The sequence below is a fragment of the Lytechinus variegatus genome, chromosome 2 (assembly GCF_018143015.1).
Source record: "Lytechinus variegatus isolate NC3 chromosome 2, Lvar_3.0, whole genome shotgun sequence".
NCBI lineage: Eukaryota > Metazoa > Echinodermata > Echinoidea > Temnopleuroida > Toxopneustidae > Lytechinus > Lytechinus variegatus.
The window spans coordinates 14,747,723-14,767,293 of NC_054741.1; the positions used below are offsets into that span (position 1 = coordinate 14,747,723).

Consider the following 19,571-nt stretch of genomic DNA (forward strand, 5'->3'; position numbering starts at 1 on the left):
ATACTTGCAATTTATAGCAACAAATTGATTTAATCTGAATTGATAGAATCTGAATGGATCTATCAAGTATCAATTGCCAATGTAGGACAGATAATGCAATCTATCAAAGGTAGGTTTCTTGTAATCTCGTAAGCATTTATAACTCAAGTCAGAACATCAGGCAACTGCTTTCTGTTTTGTTACCATCAGTACATCCTTCCTGTATTAATTTAAAACCAAATTGCTTCCATTTACATGTAAACTACAGAAGACAGTCAAAATATTGTCTTGACCAATTTTCCTCATGTACAAAGTATAAATTGCTGAATTTGTCAACACTTGCTTCATCTACTTTCCAATTGTTCTCATCCCAAATGGCCTAATTCTATTTCATCTACTAACCATTTGGTCTAATTACTGCATAGCATGTTTGTCTAATTTTCAGTAAGACTATACCCCTTTTGTATAATATAAACCTGGTATAACACCATTTACCAGTGAACTGTTATGAACCAAATTTTCATTTGACAAGGTGAAAATAATAGGAAGATGAAGTGGAAATTAGACCAACTGAACATTAGACTAAATTAAAGGGGTTTAGCCTATGTGATAATAGGCTATCTGAGATTAAACCGACTGCTTGTAAACCAAGTGAACGTAAATAAATAAATAACCCCTGCTTTCCCTACCCCCGCCCCCTCCCCCACTGACACCTGGCTACGGAATTAAAGACCCGGTAAAGACAAAATGTATGATCATTAAGTACTATGATGGTAATATGATTTATTATAGGAATCATATAAATACAAAGAAAGTACTCAGTTTGACTGCAATCATGAAAATGTCATAATTTGCTAGTTAATGTACATACCTCCATGTAGGATCATGTATGATAATTTCAAAATATATTTTTTTTGCATAGAATATATGACACATAGACTGCATAGAATTTTCAACAGGAATCTTATCAATTATGACAAAATTATTTGAGCATATTTTGCATCAAAATTCATACATTTCAAGTGACAATGATAATAATTAAAAAAAACATTATGTATATAGTGGTTATCACAATTAACATTATAATTATCACAATTAACATTTACAATTATCACAAATTAAGTAACATCAATTTTATAGCGGTTATCACAAAACATGTCTCTAAGCGACATTTAGAGCTATTATTAGGTGTCATATAAACAAAATAATTTTTTCTTATTATCATGTTCAAACTTTGGAGTATGCATGGTTTCAGATGTTCAGATTGCATTTATAGGAAAATGAATGTTTAAAATAAAGTTGAATGATATTTCAGAAAGTGAAACCAAAAATGCCAACTAAATGAAAGAAGCTTCTAATTTCAGTTATATGTAGGTACATGTAGCTCTGATAAACAAATTTAATTCAACAAGTGGGTAATTCTTTCAGTGAATGTAAGAAAATAAGCAAATCCTTCTAAGATGTAGAAATACCAGTTAACTTACATTATACAAAAGAAGTATGAAATAGCAAGATACAATTAAGCAAATTCAAAGTTTGTTTAGAATACAAACAGAACATTCTTGAGACAAATTCAATGTTTTGACATAAATCAATCTTTAAATGGAACCAAGATGCTTCATTATTTTGATGGTATCAGAAAAGTTAACTTAAGAGGGTGATCTTCCTATTTCTAAGAAAGTGAGAAGCTAAACTTAAATCTCAAATCTCAAATTACATTGTAATCAATATGCATAAGATTATAAAATGGACCATATTCAACAAAACATCATATATATCTTTCAATCAAAATTTATTCAAACACTTTTTTTATTTAGTCTGTAACTTTGGTGTTAATGAAAATTCAAATTTTTTTCAAAAATCAACTGCTGACATAAGGAAAACACAATCAAAATAAAACCTGACCCTCAATTCAAACATTTTACATCTTTCGAGGTTTGATGGTTGCATGGTAAAGGCTTTTACCAGCTCTTCCGTCAGCAAATGTGAAGTCCATTCCAGAAGTTGTTGCTTCCATGTACGCAAACCCTCCAAGGCTAGACTCATCAGCATAATGGAACTTCACCCAGTTTTCTGGCACATCCTTCTTGTGAGCCACTGAAGGATCAACCTCGTGTGCTGATCCAATCACAAAGTATTCTACAGACGAGTTGTCTTCCCTGATATGTTGCAGGTTGTGATCATGACCGCTGAAGTAAGCATTCACGTTGTACTTGATCAGCAGCGGGCGAAGACGGTCGACAAGCAACTCTGTTGGTCCATGCTCTGCAATTGACCACACAGGGTAATGCCCTGCAACAATGACATAGGTGTCGTTCATAGTAGCCTTCAACTGATCCTCAATCCAGGAAAACTGCTTTTCAACAAGGAAGAGGTCTTTGGGCTTTGTTGGTTGCTGCAGGACATTGGAGTCATCCGTGGTGCCAGACAGCGAGACAGTGTCAATCATGATGAAAGAAACCATTTCTTGTGTCGAAGGGATCTGATAGCGCACCAGGTAATATAAGGACGGAAAGTTCCATCTCTTGGACACATTGGAGTAAAGTATCTGAGCCGTAACATTGCCATGCCAGTCATGGTTCCCCGCCACCACGTACCATGGAACCTGAAGGGAATCTGCTGTGAAGACATTTTCAAATGTTTCATTGAATCGAGGATCGGTAACGCTCTGAACTCCATCATAGTAGAAGTTGTCTCCAAGAGCAAGGACAAACTGGGTTGCATAATTCGATGCGAGGTCTCCCATCTGTTTGGCAACATACTCCTCGCAGGTCGTATAGAATGGATAATTTGGCTGCCCGCCCCAGTCAGCGAGTACCATGAAATTTAATGAATTCTTTTGACCCAGGTATGCTGAGTAAGAACCTTGTAGAGATACTAAAACAAACAAAATGCATGATGTATATAATGATGCTCTCACTGTGTGAGAATCCATTTTCTCTACTGTTATTTTCAACTTTCTCAGCTCAACAGTTGTTACAAAGTTATTGATGCTTTTGATGCCTCCTTCAAAATTCAGCTGAGCTGGTCTCACAAATCACATCTCATGCTAATTTGGACATGACCTGCTGTCTGCTAACAAGGCCGGGGACAAGGAAGTGCTAATTGCAATCCGACTTCACTACGACTTATTTTATTTAGTTAGCTTGCTGCTTAGTTGGACCTCGAGATCCCCCGATGAGTTTTATCGCCACATCAGCAACAGTCAACCAGTTCTTGATCAAAACCAAAGTCTAAGTGGTTTGGAGATGACTGACAAGTTTATTGACTACAAACAAATTTAACAAAACATGGTGAAAATGAATGATGAGCTAATTCTTGCGAGGACGCGGCGTACATGTAACACGGAAATCACACTGTTGCAATGTCACATGATCCAGGCACTTTTGATCAGGTGACCTGAGTTCGTAGTATCTGTAAATCAGGATCAAAAAGAAAAATATATATTTCCTTAAGTCATAAATTATGCCCTTAAACTCTTAATTAGATATATAAGTTAAGAAAAATATACATTCCTTGTTATTAAATTCATGATTATAACTTTTGATATTTCCATCCGTTCAAATCTTCATTAACGACGAAAACTATTTGGTAAATTAATCATCTACAGCTGAAAAGTAGCTATCCCGCGCGAAATTTCGTAAGCAACGTTAACCGTGCAAGCGCAGCCAACAACAGTAAAGAGACTTTGTTTTGTACAAATACAATAGGCCTACCGTATTTATACCGGAAAAAATAGCTGCCTACAGTAAAGCGCTTTTCATTATATTCAAAGGATCAAAGATCTAACTCAATGTCTCTAAAGGTTAAGTATGAAATATGCTTCTTATTTTTTTAAAAGAAAATCATAGTCATTTTAATAGATTAGACAGGAATAACCGTCGTTTCTGGGATTTGTTCAACAATTTCTGACATTTTACTATAATCCCCATTCACATTGTATTGGTGAGTGAGCCAACGCAGTTCAGCGGAACAACCAAAATACAGAGACTGAAGCTTTTGGTCTATTTATGGATAAGAATTGAAAATTTGAAGGATATGACCATCTTTGGCTTTGCTACTACCAATGACTACTAGCATGACTAGCTGAACCCAGGGGCTTACCGTGTATTTGGCCATACTCACGGGACTAGCGTGATTTATGGTCTAAATATTTCTCCAAATGAATTGTGAAAAGAGAAATTATGCACTTACCATGAAATGATGATTGTATGGATGAAGGTCTAATGAGTGGCAGTTTTCCTGACATCTGGGCACAGACTGGAACCTCAAAAAACAAAAAGTTCTCTCCTAGCTATCCCCGTTTCGATTGGCCATTTACAATTCATAACAAAAATGGCCGATCGAGACGCGGGTAGAAGTAGGAGAGAACTTTTCGTTTTTTGAGGTTCCAGTCTGTGCCCAGATGTCAGGAAAACTGCCACTCGTTAGACCTTCATAAGTTCATCCATACAATCATGGTAAGTGCATAATTTCTCTTTTCACAATTCATTTGGAGAAATATTTAGACCATAAATCACGCTAGTCCCGTGAGTATGGTCAAATACACGGTAAGCCCCTGGGTTACTACTAGCTCAGACTGTGTCAGAGCAGTAGCAGTAGGTACCATAGGTGTAGCTGAAATCTGAATGATGGGCCTAGTAATTAATACTTTAATGGGCTAGCTTAATAAACCTTGTACTGAGAGTGGCGAACATGCGCATGCTTAAACTAACCAACTTTAGACAGTTGATCCAGCCGAGAACTAACGTTAGAAAGACTACTTGAAAATGAAATGACTAATTTTATAGGAAAAGGATTAGACTGAGTGTGAGACAAAAAACCTTCAAAAGGCTTCAGTGTTAGAGACTAGAGTGGCTAATGACTGGAACTCTTTGCCCGCTGAGGTAGTCACAGCAACAACATTATCATAATTATCATTACCATCATCAATTTTGGCATTAGCATCAATCATCATTATGATTATGCCTACTGTTAATTTCTTCTGCTTTATCCTCTTAAATTTTTGTTTTAATGGTGTTCTAATTTCTAAATAAGTTTAATTAATGTCATATTTTTTTTAGTGATCATGTTAATAATATCAATATCTAGTGATACTCATTTTCTATTTCAAAGGTCTTTTCCATTACCCGGTATTGGCTTGTTATAAAAGGCCATGTAGGTTGCGCATAACTTTATGGTAAATTTGGGTTGGGCTCAATTACAAGGTAATTGATCAATTACTTAATTCATTAATTCCATGTTTTAGAGTAATTGTAATTGAAGTTTTGAAAGGGAAAGTAATTGTAATTGATAAGAAAATGTAACTGACTTTAATTACTGTCAATTACTTCGAATAACATTTAATGACTTAACATTAATCTTCAAGTGTGAAGGACACAGGTCTACCCTGAAGAAGAAGAATAAACTGACATTAATGATTTTAGAATTTAATTTCAGGACCTTTTCCATGTCAACTGCTTCAGCATCAAAGAGATTAAGAGGCAGAATCCGTGCTCTCTAACCTAAACGTTCATCTTGTCAGTTCCTATGTAACTTTGAATTACGTTGAAATAGGGGGTACTCTGATAAGAATAAAAACTGGTTCCATTTATGACTTTCCTAGAAAGTAATTGACAAAAGTATTTGGAAATTGTAATTGAAAAAAGTGTGATTTAATTGAAAAGTACGCCTAATTGTAATTGGAATTTTCTTCAATTACATAATTGTAATTGAAATTGAAGAAAATAGTTTAGCCCAACCCTGGCAAAAGGGTAACATCAGGATTTCTTGAAGGGAGGGGAGGGGAGGGGGGCTTGACAACCCAAAGGGGAAGCCATTTTGTTTTAATTGAATAATAGGGGTTATAGGCAGTAGAGTAACGTGATTTATATCTGACTTCTTGATAGGGCCTAGACCGCCGCCTAGTCTTTATTCTTTCTTCCCTACTCTTTTTCTTTTTCATCATTTTCTCCTCTTGTTTGTTTTTCTCCATTACTGTAACAAGCATATGAATGCATTCACCACTCCCCCTTAGCAACGCTCCTGGTATACATGTGTATGGTCGCATATCCTGATGGTGTCTTCCTAAAGCCATGAGCATTGCAACTGGCTTGTAAAAGTTTGGATGAGATTATCATGCTTTATCTGCGGTCCTTTTACGGCGCATTTTTGTAAATGGTACATTTGGCAATCTCTATCACTTGGTAGCTTTGTTCTTTGATTGACAAGTTGCCTGCTATTTAGCAGGTCTAGCTTGCTTCTATGCACTCCACTATACTGGTCATTTAATTTTGGCCCTTAGGCTGCCCATGAAAATTTACCCGAAACTGATGCGTAACTTACACAGCCTTTTTTAACAAGCCTTTCCATTTCTGAAAATCTGTTGATTTAATTCAGTTTCAAAATGGATGTAAAATGGAAAATGCATTTTGTCTTATAAATTGTACACAGCCATGACTGCAGAGACCTGAATTCTGCTCTGCAAAGGTAAATTCAATAGATTCTCTCAAGAAAAGTAAATAACCAAAAATATTTTCTTTTTGATTAACTGGTAAACCCCAAATCACTGTCCCTGAATATAAGGTTTCATAATTTTCCTTCTACTACAGCATAAGCTCAAGGGTGCTGCTATTATCCTTGGAGGGGGTGCTGTTTGTTTCACCGGGATCAACATTGCTAATGGCAATGAGAAGTTCTACCATGACTTTGTGATGCCAGCGTTCCGATGGGTAGACCCAGAAAGAGCCCACGTCTTGGCAGTGAAAGCCGCAGCCTGGGGATTGGTGCCAAGGAGCAAGTACAAGGATTCTTCAATTCTGGTAAGCATTGATCATTGCTTCCCATTCAAAACAGTGTGGTGTTTCATAAAGGTAACTAATAAAGTTCTAAAGACATGCCTGACTTTACGCACAACTAGAACTTTTCCAGTTTGGCCCTTATGAGGGGAAAATCTTCTTTGCTAAACATAGAGGGAGACTCACAGAAAACAAATTAACCCCTCCCCCCCCAAGTCCACTTCAGCAGGAGGCAACTGAAGTGGAAAGGGCAGGGGGGGGGGTAATGTGACTGTTTTTAGTCTCCCTCTGGAGGAAGTAGATTCCCTCTCACAAGTAACCAAAGTGGACAAGAGTTGAACATGTTTTAGACTGTGCTAAGTTAGGGTCACTAGTCTCCTAAGGAAGTCATGCATACATGTATTTTACAAACAGAAATATGAAACAAACCCAGTTTGAAAGTTTCGTATTATTTTATGGATAGACTAGTTAACCTTCTTGTACTGAATTATATGCCCCAAATTTCAAAATTTCTGTTTATTTTACATAAACTATGCCTTGAAATACATGATAACAACAATAATTTAGATCCAAAAATATTGGATTTCAACTTTTATGGAATGCAAATTATTGAAAATCTGATTCTGCACGAGAAAGTGTCACCAGTTATGTATAAATTTTTTGTTAAACAGCTTTATTAAACATCACCCTGGTATGGAAAAAAAAACTATTTGACAGCTAAATCCAGCAAACATAGTGAAGATATAAAGTACAATCAATATTAGAAAGTATGTTAGGGCCGTAAACTTTTGGCCCTCTAAAATAATGCAAATCATGTGATATAATATCCACCATATATACTTCCCTAGATATATTTGATGAAAAATCTTCATAAAAACATACTAGATACCAGGCGCGCCAGAACACTTTCAGTTTTGAAGGGGCAAAATACCGAAGGGGGCACAATATATTTGACAGCGTGAGATACTGAAGCGATCAAGTGGGAGAGGGGGTTGGACCCCCCGTAAGGACTTTGTGTAAAAATGGTGTATAAAAGTTGCATTTCTAAGAGAATTCAAAAATAAATTTCTTGAGAATTAAACATAGAATTCACTACGAAAGACTATACTCAGAGTTTATGAGAACCTATATAATCTGCGCGCAAAATGTGTTTTTTGTGTCTGATTAATTGAATTACGTAATACGCTTATAAATATTGACTCAAAATACCAGAAATTACATTTTTCATGCATTGTCCTTTCAGAAATACTTATTTATATTCATTTACATACACGGACGACACAAGAGAGCACAAAAGTTTCAAGGAGTGTATTAAGCAGAAGAAGCGTAACAACAGAAACAACATACATTCTAATGAATGTCTTTTCAAATTCAAAATGTCATACTGTTCTGACGTGGCAGACGTCGATAAGCACTTAAATCCCCATTTTATGCAAATCATTTCTGACCTCAGCATTGGAGATAGTCAGTCCCTGATTATCCATGCATAGGCAAAACGTTTCATATTTTGTAACTGGAGGAAAAAGAAATATGACCTGCTTAATTATTGTCTAACAATTTTATACTTTTCTGAAAATTTAAAACATTACTCGATTTATGTGTTTCCTTTGGCATGTTTTGTATGGCTGGGAAGCACTTTTGGATGACCCCTTCAAAATCTTCTTTTTTCTTTACATATTTTCTGGGGAAAATGTGACCATAACTAGGAAATGATGAATATCAAATTCCATGAAATATTCATTTGTAAATAATCATGAATTAACAAACTACGGCAGTTCATAATGTACATTATGTAACATTATTTAGAAGAAAACAATTACATTCCAATAGCGGATGTGGTTGACGGTACACCATGTGGAGTTTTCGAAAAAGTGGATAGAGGAAGAAGTGAAATTGATAGGAGGAAGTGGACAGTTGATAGTCGAGTAATTTTTTGTTCAAATGAGCGTAGTCCTGATAAAGACAGTAAACCAGAAAAGGTTGAAGACTTGAAGAGGCTTGATTAGTTGATAGATGAGTACTGCTCTGCACTCCATTCGCCGACTCAAGCTAGCATCTTCTCATTTATCCAATAAGCAACTTTCAAGCCTCTATAACTCTTTAAACTTTTCAGTTTTACAGCTATTTTCAGATTTCATATGTTGCTTGAGTAACTAGTGTTCACGCGCGTTGGTGATATCGGGTCCGGTCTGAGTGTTTCTGGGCGACCGCAGGTTTGTTAGCCGACACAGCATTGGCGAACCACTTTCAATTTGCCATTCGGTTTTAGTCTGAAATGAATTCATTAAAAGGTTAAACGTTATCACACTGTAATAAGATGGGAAAGGGGCTTATCAAAGGTATGTTTCACAGAGGGACATATTGGTCAAAAGACGCAAGGCTTACTATGATGTGTAATTCAGGGGGAAAATGTTTTCATTTTTGACAATGGAAATGACAATTCTTTGGCAGAAAAGTGTCTTCATCGTTTACTTTTGTCCTTAAATGATATAATTTTTCTACTTTTAGGGGGGCTAAATCTTGTTTTGCCCAATTTTCTTTGAGGGGGCAAATGCCCCCCCCCCCCCCTCCTTCCGGCACCCTTGCTAGATACCGGATCTATCATATCAGTATTATTGCAAGCATGTGTAAAGTTGTGAAAATTCAATAATTTTACACCGGGTACCGGTATGTATACAAACCTGTGTTTCCAACTGTCCATATTTTTCCATTACAGCACTGCAAAGCCATGGGTTTAGAATTCACCAATCCCATTGGCATGGCCGCTGGATTTGACAAGCATGCGGAGGCCATGAATGGTCTACTCAAGATGGGTTTTGGGTTCGTAGAGGTTGGCAGTGTCACCCCTGAACCCCAAGAGGGAAACCCCAAACCCAGAGTGTTCAGATTGACCGAAGACAAGGCAATTATCAATAGGTATTGAGGAAATCAGGGAATGTTTTAAGAAGAATGAAGTTGTACTAAAAATAATGTTTAAGCAAAAATGTGCAAATGATATGTACATTAACATGCAGACTCATTGATAGAAAAGTGTGTTGAATGATCATGATGTGACTAATTCAGTCATGTATTATATTCTACATACAACTGGAAATTTATGTAAACTTTCCCCAGATTGTAAGCAGGTTTGAAGCAATTTTTTTTTACCATGATATGTATATGAATGTCTTGATGTTCATTTGTTGTAAAGTTTTACTTTTCCTTTTTTTGCCCCTATGAACAATTTACAGCATTCCACAAAGCCTCAAAACTCTTTTTTTTCTTAGTGTTCTGTTCCAACCACCAAAATCCTATCTCATTTTTGAGCAGCCCCCAAAAAAATTGTGATGTTTGAAGAAAATTAAGAAAACATGAACGATCAAATACATGTGAGTCATAACCAAATCTCTTGTAAATGCATACCGTTTTGTCAGATTACCACCCATGTCACATATTATTTCATGATGGTTTTATGTTTATTCCTTCTCCCTGTAGGTATGGCTTTAATAGTGTTGGACATGATGTAGCTCAACAGAGACTGAAGGAAAGGCAAGAGCAAGCAGCACATCTACCTCAAAGTAAGCTAATTGTAATGTCATGCTAAATCGTAGAAGCTAATTTACATTTTCTTTTAAATAAATCTTCAGAATTTGTGTTAACTATTTAAGCAGAAGTCAATTTTATATCAGTCTTTTTCCCCCTCCCATTGCCTTTTTTCAACACCCCCCCCCCCCCTTCTGAAAACGTTACTCTCTTTTAAGTGCTCTTTACATGTACCTTCAACCATTTTAGTTACATTCAAAGCTGTCTGTAATGACCACCAAGGGAGCTATTAAAGGGAGAGTGAACTGTGTTGTCTCTCATTGACTGTGTGTTATAAATACATAGTCTTGAAATGTATGTTTTCAGATATCTACTAAGACTACAAAGAATAAATTGACCTATAATTGTATTAGACAAACTAAAAAAATTTTAGAAGAAAAGTAATTGATTTGCTACTTGGTAACATGATTTTTGCGGTAGAAATGCATTGAGTAGTTAATTAGCATGTTATCATTCAAGTGGGTCTATATTACTAGACTACACTGGCATTATGGGTAAGGAAACTGGCCAGGACTCGAGGTGGCGCTATTGGTTCGTATCTGCTATTAAGATAGTCTTTATGGACAGATTGCTGTTATACATATTCCAATCAATCACCCTGAGTGTTTCTTTGAAGACATGTGGGCTCTTTATGCAGGTGATGCTATAGCAAGTTCAAATACATTTTCTGTGCAAACCCTTCACTCAAGGAAATTGATCTGAATAGATGCATCCTAAAGTCCCTGGATTTATGCATGGAAGGAAAATTGAAACAAGTATTTTCTCTAGTGTTGTCTCTGGACCGACTTGCTTTCAGACTTGGTTAGAATGTGTTTATTATAGACTCTTTCTTTCTTCCAAGAATGTACTTAGTTCAACATTCTTGTATTCCATTTATGCCTGCTATGATAGATCAAAGGGGCATTATTGGTGTCAACCTTGGTAAGAACAAGACCTCTGCGAGTGCGGTCCAGGACTATGTCAACGGTGTGAAGAAACTAGGCTGCTTAGGGGACTACCTAGTCATCAACGTCTCTAGTCCCAACACACCTGGGCTAAGGGCTATGCAGGGAAGACAGCAGTTAGCAGAGCTTGTTGACCAGGTATGGTATCCCCAAAGAAATAATTATAATAATGGACATTTAGATAGCTCTGTCTCTGTAGAAATGTTCTTTTCCTAGATGTATAAGCAATATAGAAAGAATACTTGAGTTCTTAAAATCATCTAGGCAGTGAGGTAGATAAGGAAACTTGGTTAAGTTATCTTTAAGAGCTTTGCATGTGGAGCGTTGTGGCCCAGTGGATTAGTCTTCGGACTTTGAAACAGAGGGTCGTGGGTTCGAATCCCAGCCATGGTGTAATTTCCTTCAGCAAGAAACTGATCCACAATGTGCTGCACTCAACCCTGGTGAGGTAAATGGGTACCGGTAGGAAATAATTCCTTAAAAAGGTGTGTGTGCTATGAACGCCTAGCTTAGCCGGGTGATATAGGAGCGCCTTGAGCACCTAACAAGGTGGATATGTGCGCAATATAAATAACCCTTATATAAGTCCAATATATCTTTGAAAATAATATCAATCAATATTGTCACTCTTATATATGGAAACAATACCTAACTTATTAATATACACTAAAGGTGAAAAATGGGGAGAAAGAAAATTGCAACATCTATATGCTTAAACACTGGCTCCATCGGGTATGTTGTCCTCAGTGAGAGCTAGTGACATTGACTTGATAATATATTCTCTACATAGATGACCATGCATTTCATCTGTTTCTGTCCACTCCTGTGTTAGAGACTTTGGAAAAGGTCATTTTTTTAAGTTTAGCACAAGTGTAGTGGCAAAGTATTTTGTCTTCTGTGTAGCCAACTATTTTATCCTTATAATATTTATATATCTTAAACAAATATTACATTTATTTTTTTTCGAATTGGTTGCACACTGCTTTGGTTAGCTTATGTTCATACACAAAGTAATGTTTTTTATGGCTGTTGAATAATTACAAATTTTAGGGCTTTAGCAATTATTTTGATTTTGATTTTGTAGGTAGTTGCCACGAGAGATCTCTTGCCCTGTACACCTAAGCCTCCAGTTCTAGTCAAAATAGCTCCTGATTTAACTCAAGCAGATAAGGAGGATATAGCTGCTGTAGTGATGGCCAAAAAGGTGAGAAAAGAAAAATACACTTAAACACATTGATTATATCATTGATTGATAAACAAATGGATGAATTTTAACATCCTTTGGTAAAAATAATATTGCAATGTAAAGTGTTCAATTGCCACTTTGTTCCAGGGTTCCCAGCCCACATCAGGGAAATTTGGGGAAATTATTTTCCTTTTTTTTCCAATCAGGGAATTTGATTAAAAATACTTCAAATCAGGGGGAAATGCCTCAATTGAGGGATTAAATCGGAATTTTGATCAGCCCAAAAGTCGAAAGCACGGTATGTAGTCAGTCAGACTCTGTTATATTTGTAAAGTGGCGTCTTTAACATAGTGTGTTTTTAATTTAATGATATACCCAGTTGTTGTGTGTCCGGACAGGTTGTGTGTACAGACGATCAATTTTAGAAAGTCATTTGGAAAAATTTACAAATGAAGTTTCATCAATTTTTAGTACAAAATGTTAGGAAATATTGTAGAGAACAAAATAGAAGATGATTACAGCTATTGAATTCATATTTTTAGTGTAATCCAAAGACAAAAAAAGAAGGCTTCAAAATTATAAAGTGTCCGGACACCCGACCCCCCATCCTACTAGAAATCAACCTCTTTCTGTATATTAAAGTTGAGGAAAGGATGGCTGTACGGGCAGAAGGGAGGCCATTACATACCTCTGTAATAGTACTAATTAGTTCTACATTTTTTTTATATACTGAAAATACATGTAATTCACTGTAACAACTTTATAGAAAACGTGCAAAAGTGGGAATGGGTTTAAATAATTTTTAGGGAAAGTTTAAACTTCATCAGGGAAAAATCAGGGAATTTTGTTTTCTTGAAAAGCTGGAAACCATGTTGTTTACTTTCCATTTGGTCTCATCCTTTATGTTCTAATCTTTGTTTGTTTACAACTTATTCATCTACCCTTTGGTCTAAAAGCCATTTAGTATATTTTACACTTTGCTTAATTTGCAGTTGTGCTTTACCCATTTTGACTTACATCCATTTGGTCTAACATTTAAATGGCATAATGAACCATTTATGTATCAAATCTTCATTTTACAAAGTGGGAATCAATAAATAGAAGAAATGGAAATGACACTGTCTTGTCGTTAGGTGTCACTAAATGACACATAAACTATGTGAGTGTTTGACCAAGGGACAGTTGGATCAAATGGCAATTAGATAAAATAGATCATAGACTAAAGCCATGGGTCATGGTGATGTTAGTCAATATAAAAATTAAACCATCGGCCATGACCTAGTGAATTGAAAATTACGAAGTATTTGGAATATTGTTATTGTTGTACAGGCAAAACCTTCATTACTACAGAAAAGGATTGGAATGGAAATCTATGAAGAAAAAAACAATATCAGTTATCACAAAGATTTTGGAAATGTAAAGGGATTGGTAAATGAATGCTTTATACTGTTGGTTAAAATGTTGATCATTCAAATCAACAAAGTGCCTTATTTTATCTTTCAAAACTATTTGTTATCAAAATATCAAATAAAATATTAAAAGAAGCAGACTAGAGATCGTTCGCAAGTCTGCTATTAATAACAAGTTTTGTGATTGACCTGGGGACTTGCAATTAATAACTGCAATGTATAAATCTGTCAGATTGAATGTGTAAATGAAGTCAAAGTTTGTGTTTGAACACTTCAATGTCAATGACCTTGAAGCTGGCTCATGTAGGTCATTGCTTTAGTGGGGTGATTGCTTGTAGATTACACAGGACATGCTTTCTATGAAATGTACACATTGGTCAAGAAACTTACCTCAGCTTGGGTGATCAAATATGTAAGTCACCTTGACTATAGTGTTTCGATGTGTAAATTACAGGCAGATGAAATCTACAACATTGGCTTTTGTAAACAAGAAGGAATGTAATTTACCTTGAATATTGATTGGCAGTGTGTGACTCTTTGGGATTTATGCAAAAGGTCAAAAGTTCACTTAAAATCCTTTCTTAGGAAAATGTGTATCACTAAAAAAAATTAGGGCTTTAAATATAAGGCTGTCAGCGCCATGGCTGGGGATACCCTGCTAACTGACCTTAATGGCCTTCTCATACACCACAGAGATTCATTGTGCCCTTTTTAATTTTTCTCCATTTGTTCTGTTTAACCAACGGGAAATGTGGCCTTGCTCTATTCAAATAAAAAAAAATTCAGGCTCTAAAGAGACACAGATAAGGGTGATTTTTAGCCTCAAACAATTATAAATAAATGGTACTATAAGTGCATTTAAGTGTGGGAAAATGTTAAAGAATGTGTCACAAGTGATTATCGGTACTTTCGTTGTTGTTGTCTTTAGGGTGCTGTGGAGGGTATCATCGTAACCAACACAACGATAACTCGTCCTGATAGCCTAGTGGGCAAGCATAAAGGAGAGACTGGCGGTTTGAGTGGTGCTCCTTTAAAAAACATGTCAACAGCGACAGTTCGGGATATGTACAGATTAACAAATGGTGAGAAATGTCTATGAATGTTTTAGATTTCATTAAGCTAAGTGTAAAAGCAAACCTGTTACCTGGATATATGTGGTCAGAAAATTTGAAAAGTTTCAAGGGATCTACCAAATTTTAAGTTTTGGCTAGGTTGTAATGTAGACCCCATCCTCCACCCCTCACGGCCAAAGTTCATTTAGCCTGATGAAGTTTCTTTGACTGGACTTGAAAAATGTCACAATGAAATATACAAGTAAGTCCATGTTTACTCATTATAATAAAATATGAGGAATGTGCACTAGCCTGCCTAAAAGTCCAATTCTGGATCGTAATTTCTTTTAGAATCTTACTTATATTTGGTAAAATTGATGAAGACTTAAAAAAAGTCACATGAAATATGACACTAATTTGAGGTAAAATAATATTTGTCCACAATTTTTTTTTCATGTGCAAATTTGCACAGCCTATGCACATGTGAGCGTAAACCAATACAAGTTCTGTTTGTTACAAATTGCAGGCATACTGTGCATCTCTGAATAAATATTTTCAAGTAAATTTTCAATTATGGTAACTCACATGGAAGCCCTGATTTTGATTGGTTGCCGAGTATTGTTACCATAGTAGTTACCATAATTGCAAAGTTATAAAATCGGAAGCCCTCAAATAAACAGCTCTGCATGGTGATGATATCTTTTCTTAAGTGGTAATGTATTTTTCTTTTACTAGACATAATTTAATGGATAACAATTGCATTTTTAATGATTTTTTTTCAGGTAAAGTGACCATCGTTGGAGTGGGTGGGGTCAGCTCAGGTCGAGATGCCTATGAGAAGATAAGAGCTGGAGCCTCATTGGTTCAACTCTACACTGCATTTGCATACGAAGGACCGCCTCTACCATCTAAAATTAATAGGGAATTAGAAGAATTGCTGAGGTAAGTTTCCTCACATCTTTTAAAAGTCAGATGGGGGTGAACTTTTTCACTTATGGTTTAAAATATAGCAAACTTTAGCCAATGGCTGTTCTACAAGTCTGTAATTACATTAAAATCACAAACAAAACATCTGACTACCAAAAAAGGAGAAATTAAACAATTTCATAAATCAAACAGAAGGTGATGAATTAAGTAAAATACAATGAAATTTGTGTGTAATGTATATGAGATACATTTAACAGGGATGAGACAGCCAACTTAATCAAAATATTTTGGATGGGCCAACCGTTGTGCTTAAATAACTTGACTGGATCTGCCACTGTAATTATAGGCCTACAGTTTGACAATAAATTTGCTCTTTTCAAAGTGAATGCAAGAGCGACCCAAAAGTGGGTGGAAATTTTTATTTTAGGTGGGGTGTAGGATACATCATATTAAAAAAGTAAGAAATAGACACATTATTTAGTTTTATTATTTCATATTCTTAGTCATCTTGTCACTTCTCGGCTAATCTTAGTTAAATTTGAATATAGGGCCTATTATATCTACTATTTTGTCTAGATTCATTTCCGAATGGTATAAAGCCTTGTCCTGATTGTTACAAAGCTTTACAGTGTGCTCCAATAATACTGTATGTTGACATTGGCCACTCAACAGTAATGATATCTAAAAAATGGCCAGTTGAGAAACATAGACAGTCATTGTAATAGTTTAACTTATTTTACTTCCAGAGTGAGCGAAATTGACAAGATTTCCTGTTTGTAGCCATTAGTGTTCAGCCCTATAGAGTATATAAGTGGATAAGTTTTGTTGTTGTTGCAGTTTTTCAAAAGGTAAACAAAAATGCTACAAAAGAGGAGAGATGTTTATAAATGTCTACAAAACAGCAAGTTGCTTACTTTGTTTCAATTCTTATTCTATGATTAAATTTTATTCTGAAAGTCATTTACTTTTTTTGTTTACAGAAAAGATGGATTTCAGTCTGTATCAGATGCAGTCGGAGCAGACAACAGATAGCATCACTTCACATAGATATACTTCACAAAGATAGACAACAAAGCGGAATACTAAAATAGCATATTTCACTTCTGCATATCTGGTTCCTGTGGCACAAAACTTAATTGCTTCTACAGTTGATTTGTATTCAACGTAGAAATGCAAATAAAACACCTTCATAAAGATTTCATGGACATGCTATTTTAGTCATCTGGCCCATGCAATTTCTGCATCCTGCTATGTCAGGCATGCTTACATAATATCTTGCTTTGAAATTTGCCCATCATAATAGATGGAAGGAAAGGTCATTTAATGAAATTTGCCCATGAGATAACTCTGAACTGGTTTATTAAACCCTGTCCTTGAGCAATAACAGTAGTCGTCGCCGTCTGAAGAAGCTTCAAAGGGCCAAAGTCTCACAAGATAGTACAACTGTACTAACCTGTTGGTTACTTATGCTTTATTATTATTTTACAGACTCCTCCAGGAAATGTGTGGGCTTAGTTTTGACTGGGTTTACCAGATTGTGTAAAGAAGAAATCCTTTCAGACGCTTTTTTGGAACACCACCATTTCTTGTATGGTCTTTTAAGAAGGGTATTACAGTAATAATTCTTGATGTCATGTATGATATATGATTTTTGTCTGATTTGTTACTTTCTTTTAAATTTCCAATCATGGAGTATGTATTATACAAAGTCGGTCCCAGACCGGTAAAAATCACTGTTGGGCCAGTAACTTGTTGCATGAAAAGAACAAGTAAATTCTTGCCTACCATGTTTAAAACGGTGAATTACCAAGTTTTCAAGTAGAGTCATTTCACATGTTTTTTCACCAATCTCACTACTATAGGCTGGCGATTGTTACATTGAGACAAATTTTTAAAAATACATATCCATGTATGTTTGTATAAAGATAATTTGTGTGGTGTTTAAAAACACAGGTTTCACTGTAATCTTAGATGTCATGAGGTAATAATAATAACTTCTTAGAACTTGATTGTGTATTAGAAGAAATTTCGTTTGTGATGACTTAAAAGGTCTACATTAATTTTTTTTGTGTGTGTGATCTTTAAAAACAGGATTCATGGTAATAATTCACTTATGAGGTATAAGTAAAAATCTCTTACAGATGAATGCCAGTTGTAACAAATTATAAGTGAGTTCGTACTGAATCCAAGCAGCACATCTACCTCAAAGTAAGCTCATTGTAATGTCATGCTAAATCGTAGAAGCTAATTTACATTTTCTTTAAAAGAAATCTACATAATTTGTACCTTTTTGTTGAGCAGAAGTCAATGTTAAATCATTCTCAGTTTTTCCCCCCTTTGTCCTTTTTCACCCCCCCCCCCTGAAAAACATTGAAATAGGAGCTTGTTTAAACTATTATTTTGAGTGGACTTTATAACCATTTTAGTGAAATTTGTCATTAAGGATCACCCAAGGGAGCTAAGATAGTGGTCTTTATGAACAGATGGTCTTTATGGTCTGGTATTACAGTAATAATTCTCGATGTCACGTATGATGTAGTAATTAACCCTAAAAACGTGATTATGTAATCCATTTACAGACATGCCAACAGTTCCCTTTTTAGAGTATTTGGTCCTCTTTTTTGCTATAAATGCGCCAATACTTTTTTGTATGATTTGTTACTTTTTTTTTAAATTTCCAATCATGGAGTATGTATTATACAAAGTGTGTGACACTAGCACCAGTCCAACGGTCCCAGACCGGTAAAAATCACTGTTGGGCCAGTAACTTGTTGCATGAAAAGAACAAGTAAATTCTTGCCTACCATTTTTAAAACGGTGAATTATCAAGTTTTCAAGTAGAGTCATTTCACATGTTTTTTCACCGATCTCACTACAATAGGCTGGCGATTGTTACATTGAGACAAATTTTTAAAAATACACTTTTTCGTCAAAGAATACTTTTTTGTAGACGGTTGGCAGGTCTGCATTTAATCCATAATGACCTTAAAGTTCTCCATGGATTTTGTATAAAGATCATTTGAGTGGTCTCCAAAAACACAGGTTCCACAGTATTAATTCTGGATATTACCATGTGCTAATTGTCAATATCTGATATAACTTGATTGTGTTTACAAGAAATTAAAGCCATAATTACCTTGAAGGTCTACATGTCCATGTATGTTTGTATAAAGATAATTTGTGTGGTGTTTAAAAAAACACAGGTTTCACAGTAATCTTAGATGTCAGGAGGGAATGAGGTAATAGTAATAACTTCTTAGAACTTGATTGTGTATTAGAAGATATTTTGTTTGTAATGACTTAAAAGGTCTACATGAATTTCTTTGTGTGTGTGATCTATAAAAACAGGATTCATGGTAATAATTCACTTATGAGGTATAAGTAAAAATCTCTTACAGATGAATGCCAGTTGTAACAAATTATAAGTGAGCTCATACTGAATCAAATAAAATGACCACGAAGTGTCTGCATGTGCGCCAAGGGATTTTGGAAGAGATCATGTAATTACTGAGAAATTTGCAAATTGAACTTGCCATTCCAGCCAAATATAGTAATAATACACTGTCCCAGGGTTCTAGCTAGACCAATCGGGTGCCGGGTAAAATATGAAGAGGTGAAGCTGCGAAGTAGAGTTTTACAACAAAATAATTTTGCTCAATATCGATAGTCTATTTGGCAAAATAATGCATGCAATTGCATAAGTTTAATTGTGCAAA

At 35.4% G+C, this 19,571-nt stretch overlaps 2 protein-coding genes across 2 annotated transcripts; one reads left to right on the top strand and one right to left on the bottom strand.

The window, feature by feature from the left end:
* Positions 1–731: 731 nt before the first annotated feature.
* Positions 732–3,307, bottom strand: LOC121407402 (tartrate-resistant acid phosphatase type 5-like). The gene has a single exon (XM_041598458.1). It carries the CDS (start codon positions 2,912–2,914, stop codon positions 1,901–1,903), a length of 1,014 nt encoding a protein of 337 aa, XP_041454392.1. The 5' UTR covers positions 2,915–3,307; the 3' UTR covers positions 732–1,900.
* Positions 3,308–3,662: 355 nt separating this feature from the next.
* Positions 3,663–17,569, top strand: LOC121407403 (dihydroorotate dehydrogenase (quinone), mitochondrial-like). Its single transcript, XM_041598459.1, has 9 exons — positions 3,663–3,784; positions 6,570–6,779; positions 9,472–9,671; positions 10,230–10,312; positions 11,229–11,419; positions 12,366–12,485; positions 14,805–14,958; positions 15,711–15,870; positions 16,836–17,569. Exons 1-9 carry the CDS (start codon positions 3,773–3,775, stop codon positions 16,885–16,887), a joined length of 1,182 nt encoding a protein of 393 aa, XP_041454393.1. The 5' UTR covers positions 3,663–3,772; the 3' UTR covers positions 16,888–17,569.
* The last annotated feature ends 2,002 nt before the right edge of the window (positions 17,570–19,571 follow it).

Coding starts and splice junctions, on each gene's coding strand:
- LOC121407402 (XM_041598458.1), bottom strand. CDS start 2,914: ATGGATTCTCACACAGTGAGAGCATCATTATATACATCATGCATTTTG.
- LOC121407403 (XM_041598459.1), top strand. Junction 10,313..11,228: donor AGCAGCACATCTACCTCAAA/GTAAGCTAATTG, acceptor CTGCTATGATAG/ATCAAAGGGGCATTATTGGT. Junction 15,871..16,835: donor GAATTAGAAGAATTGCTGAG/GTAAGTTTCCTC, acceptor TTTTGTTTACAG/AAAAGATGGATTTCAGTCTG.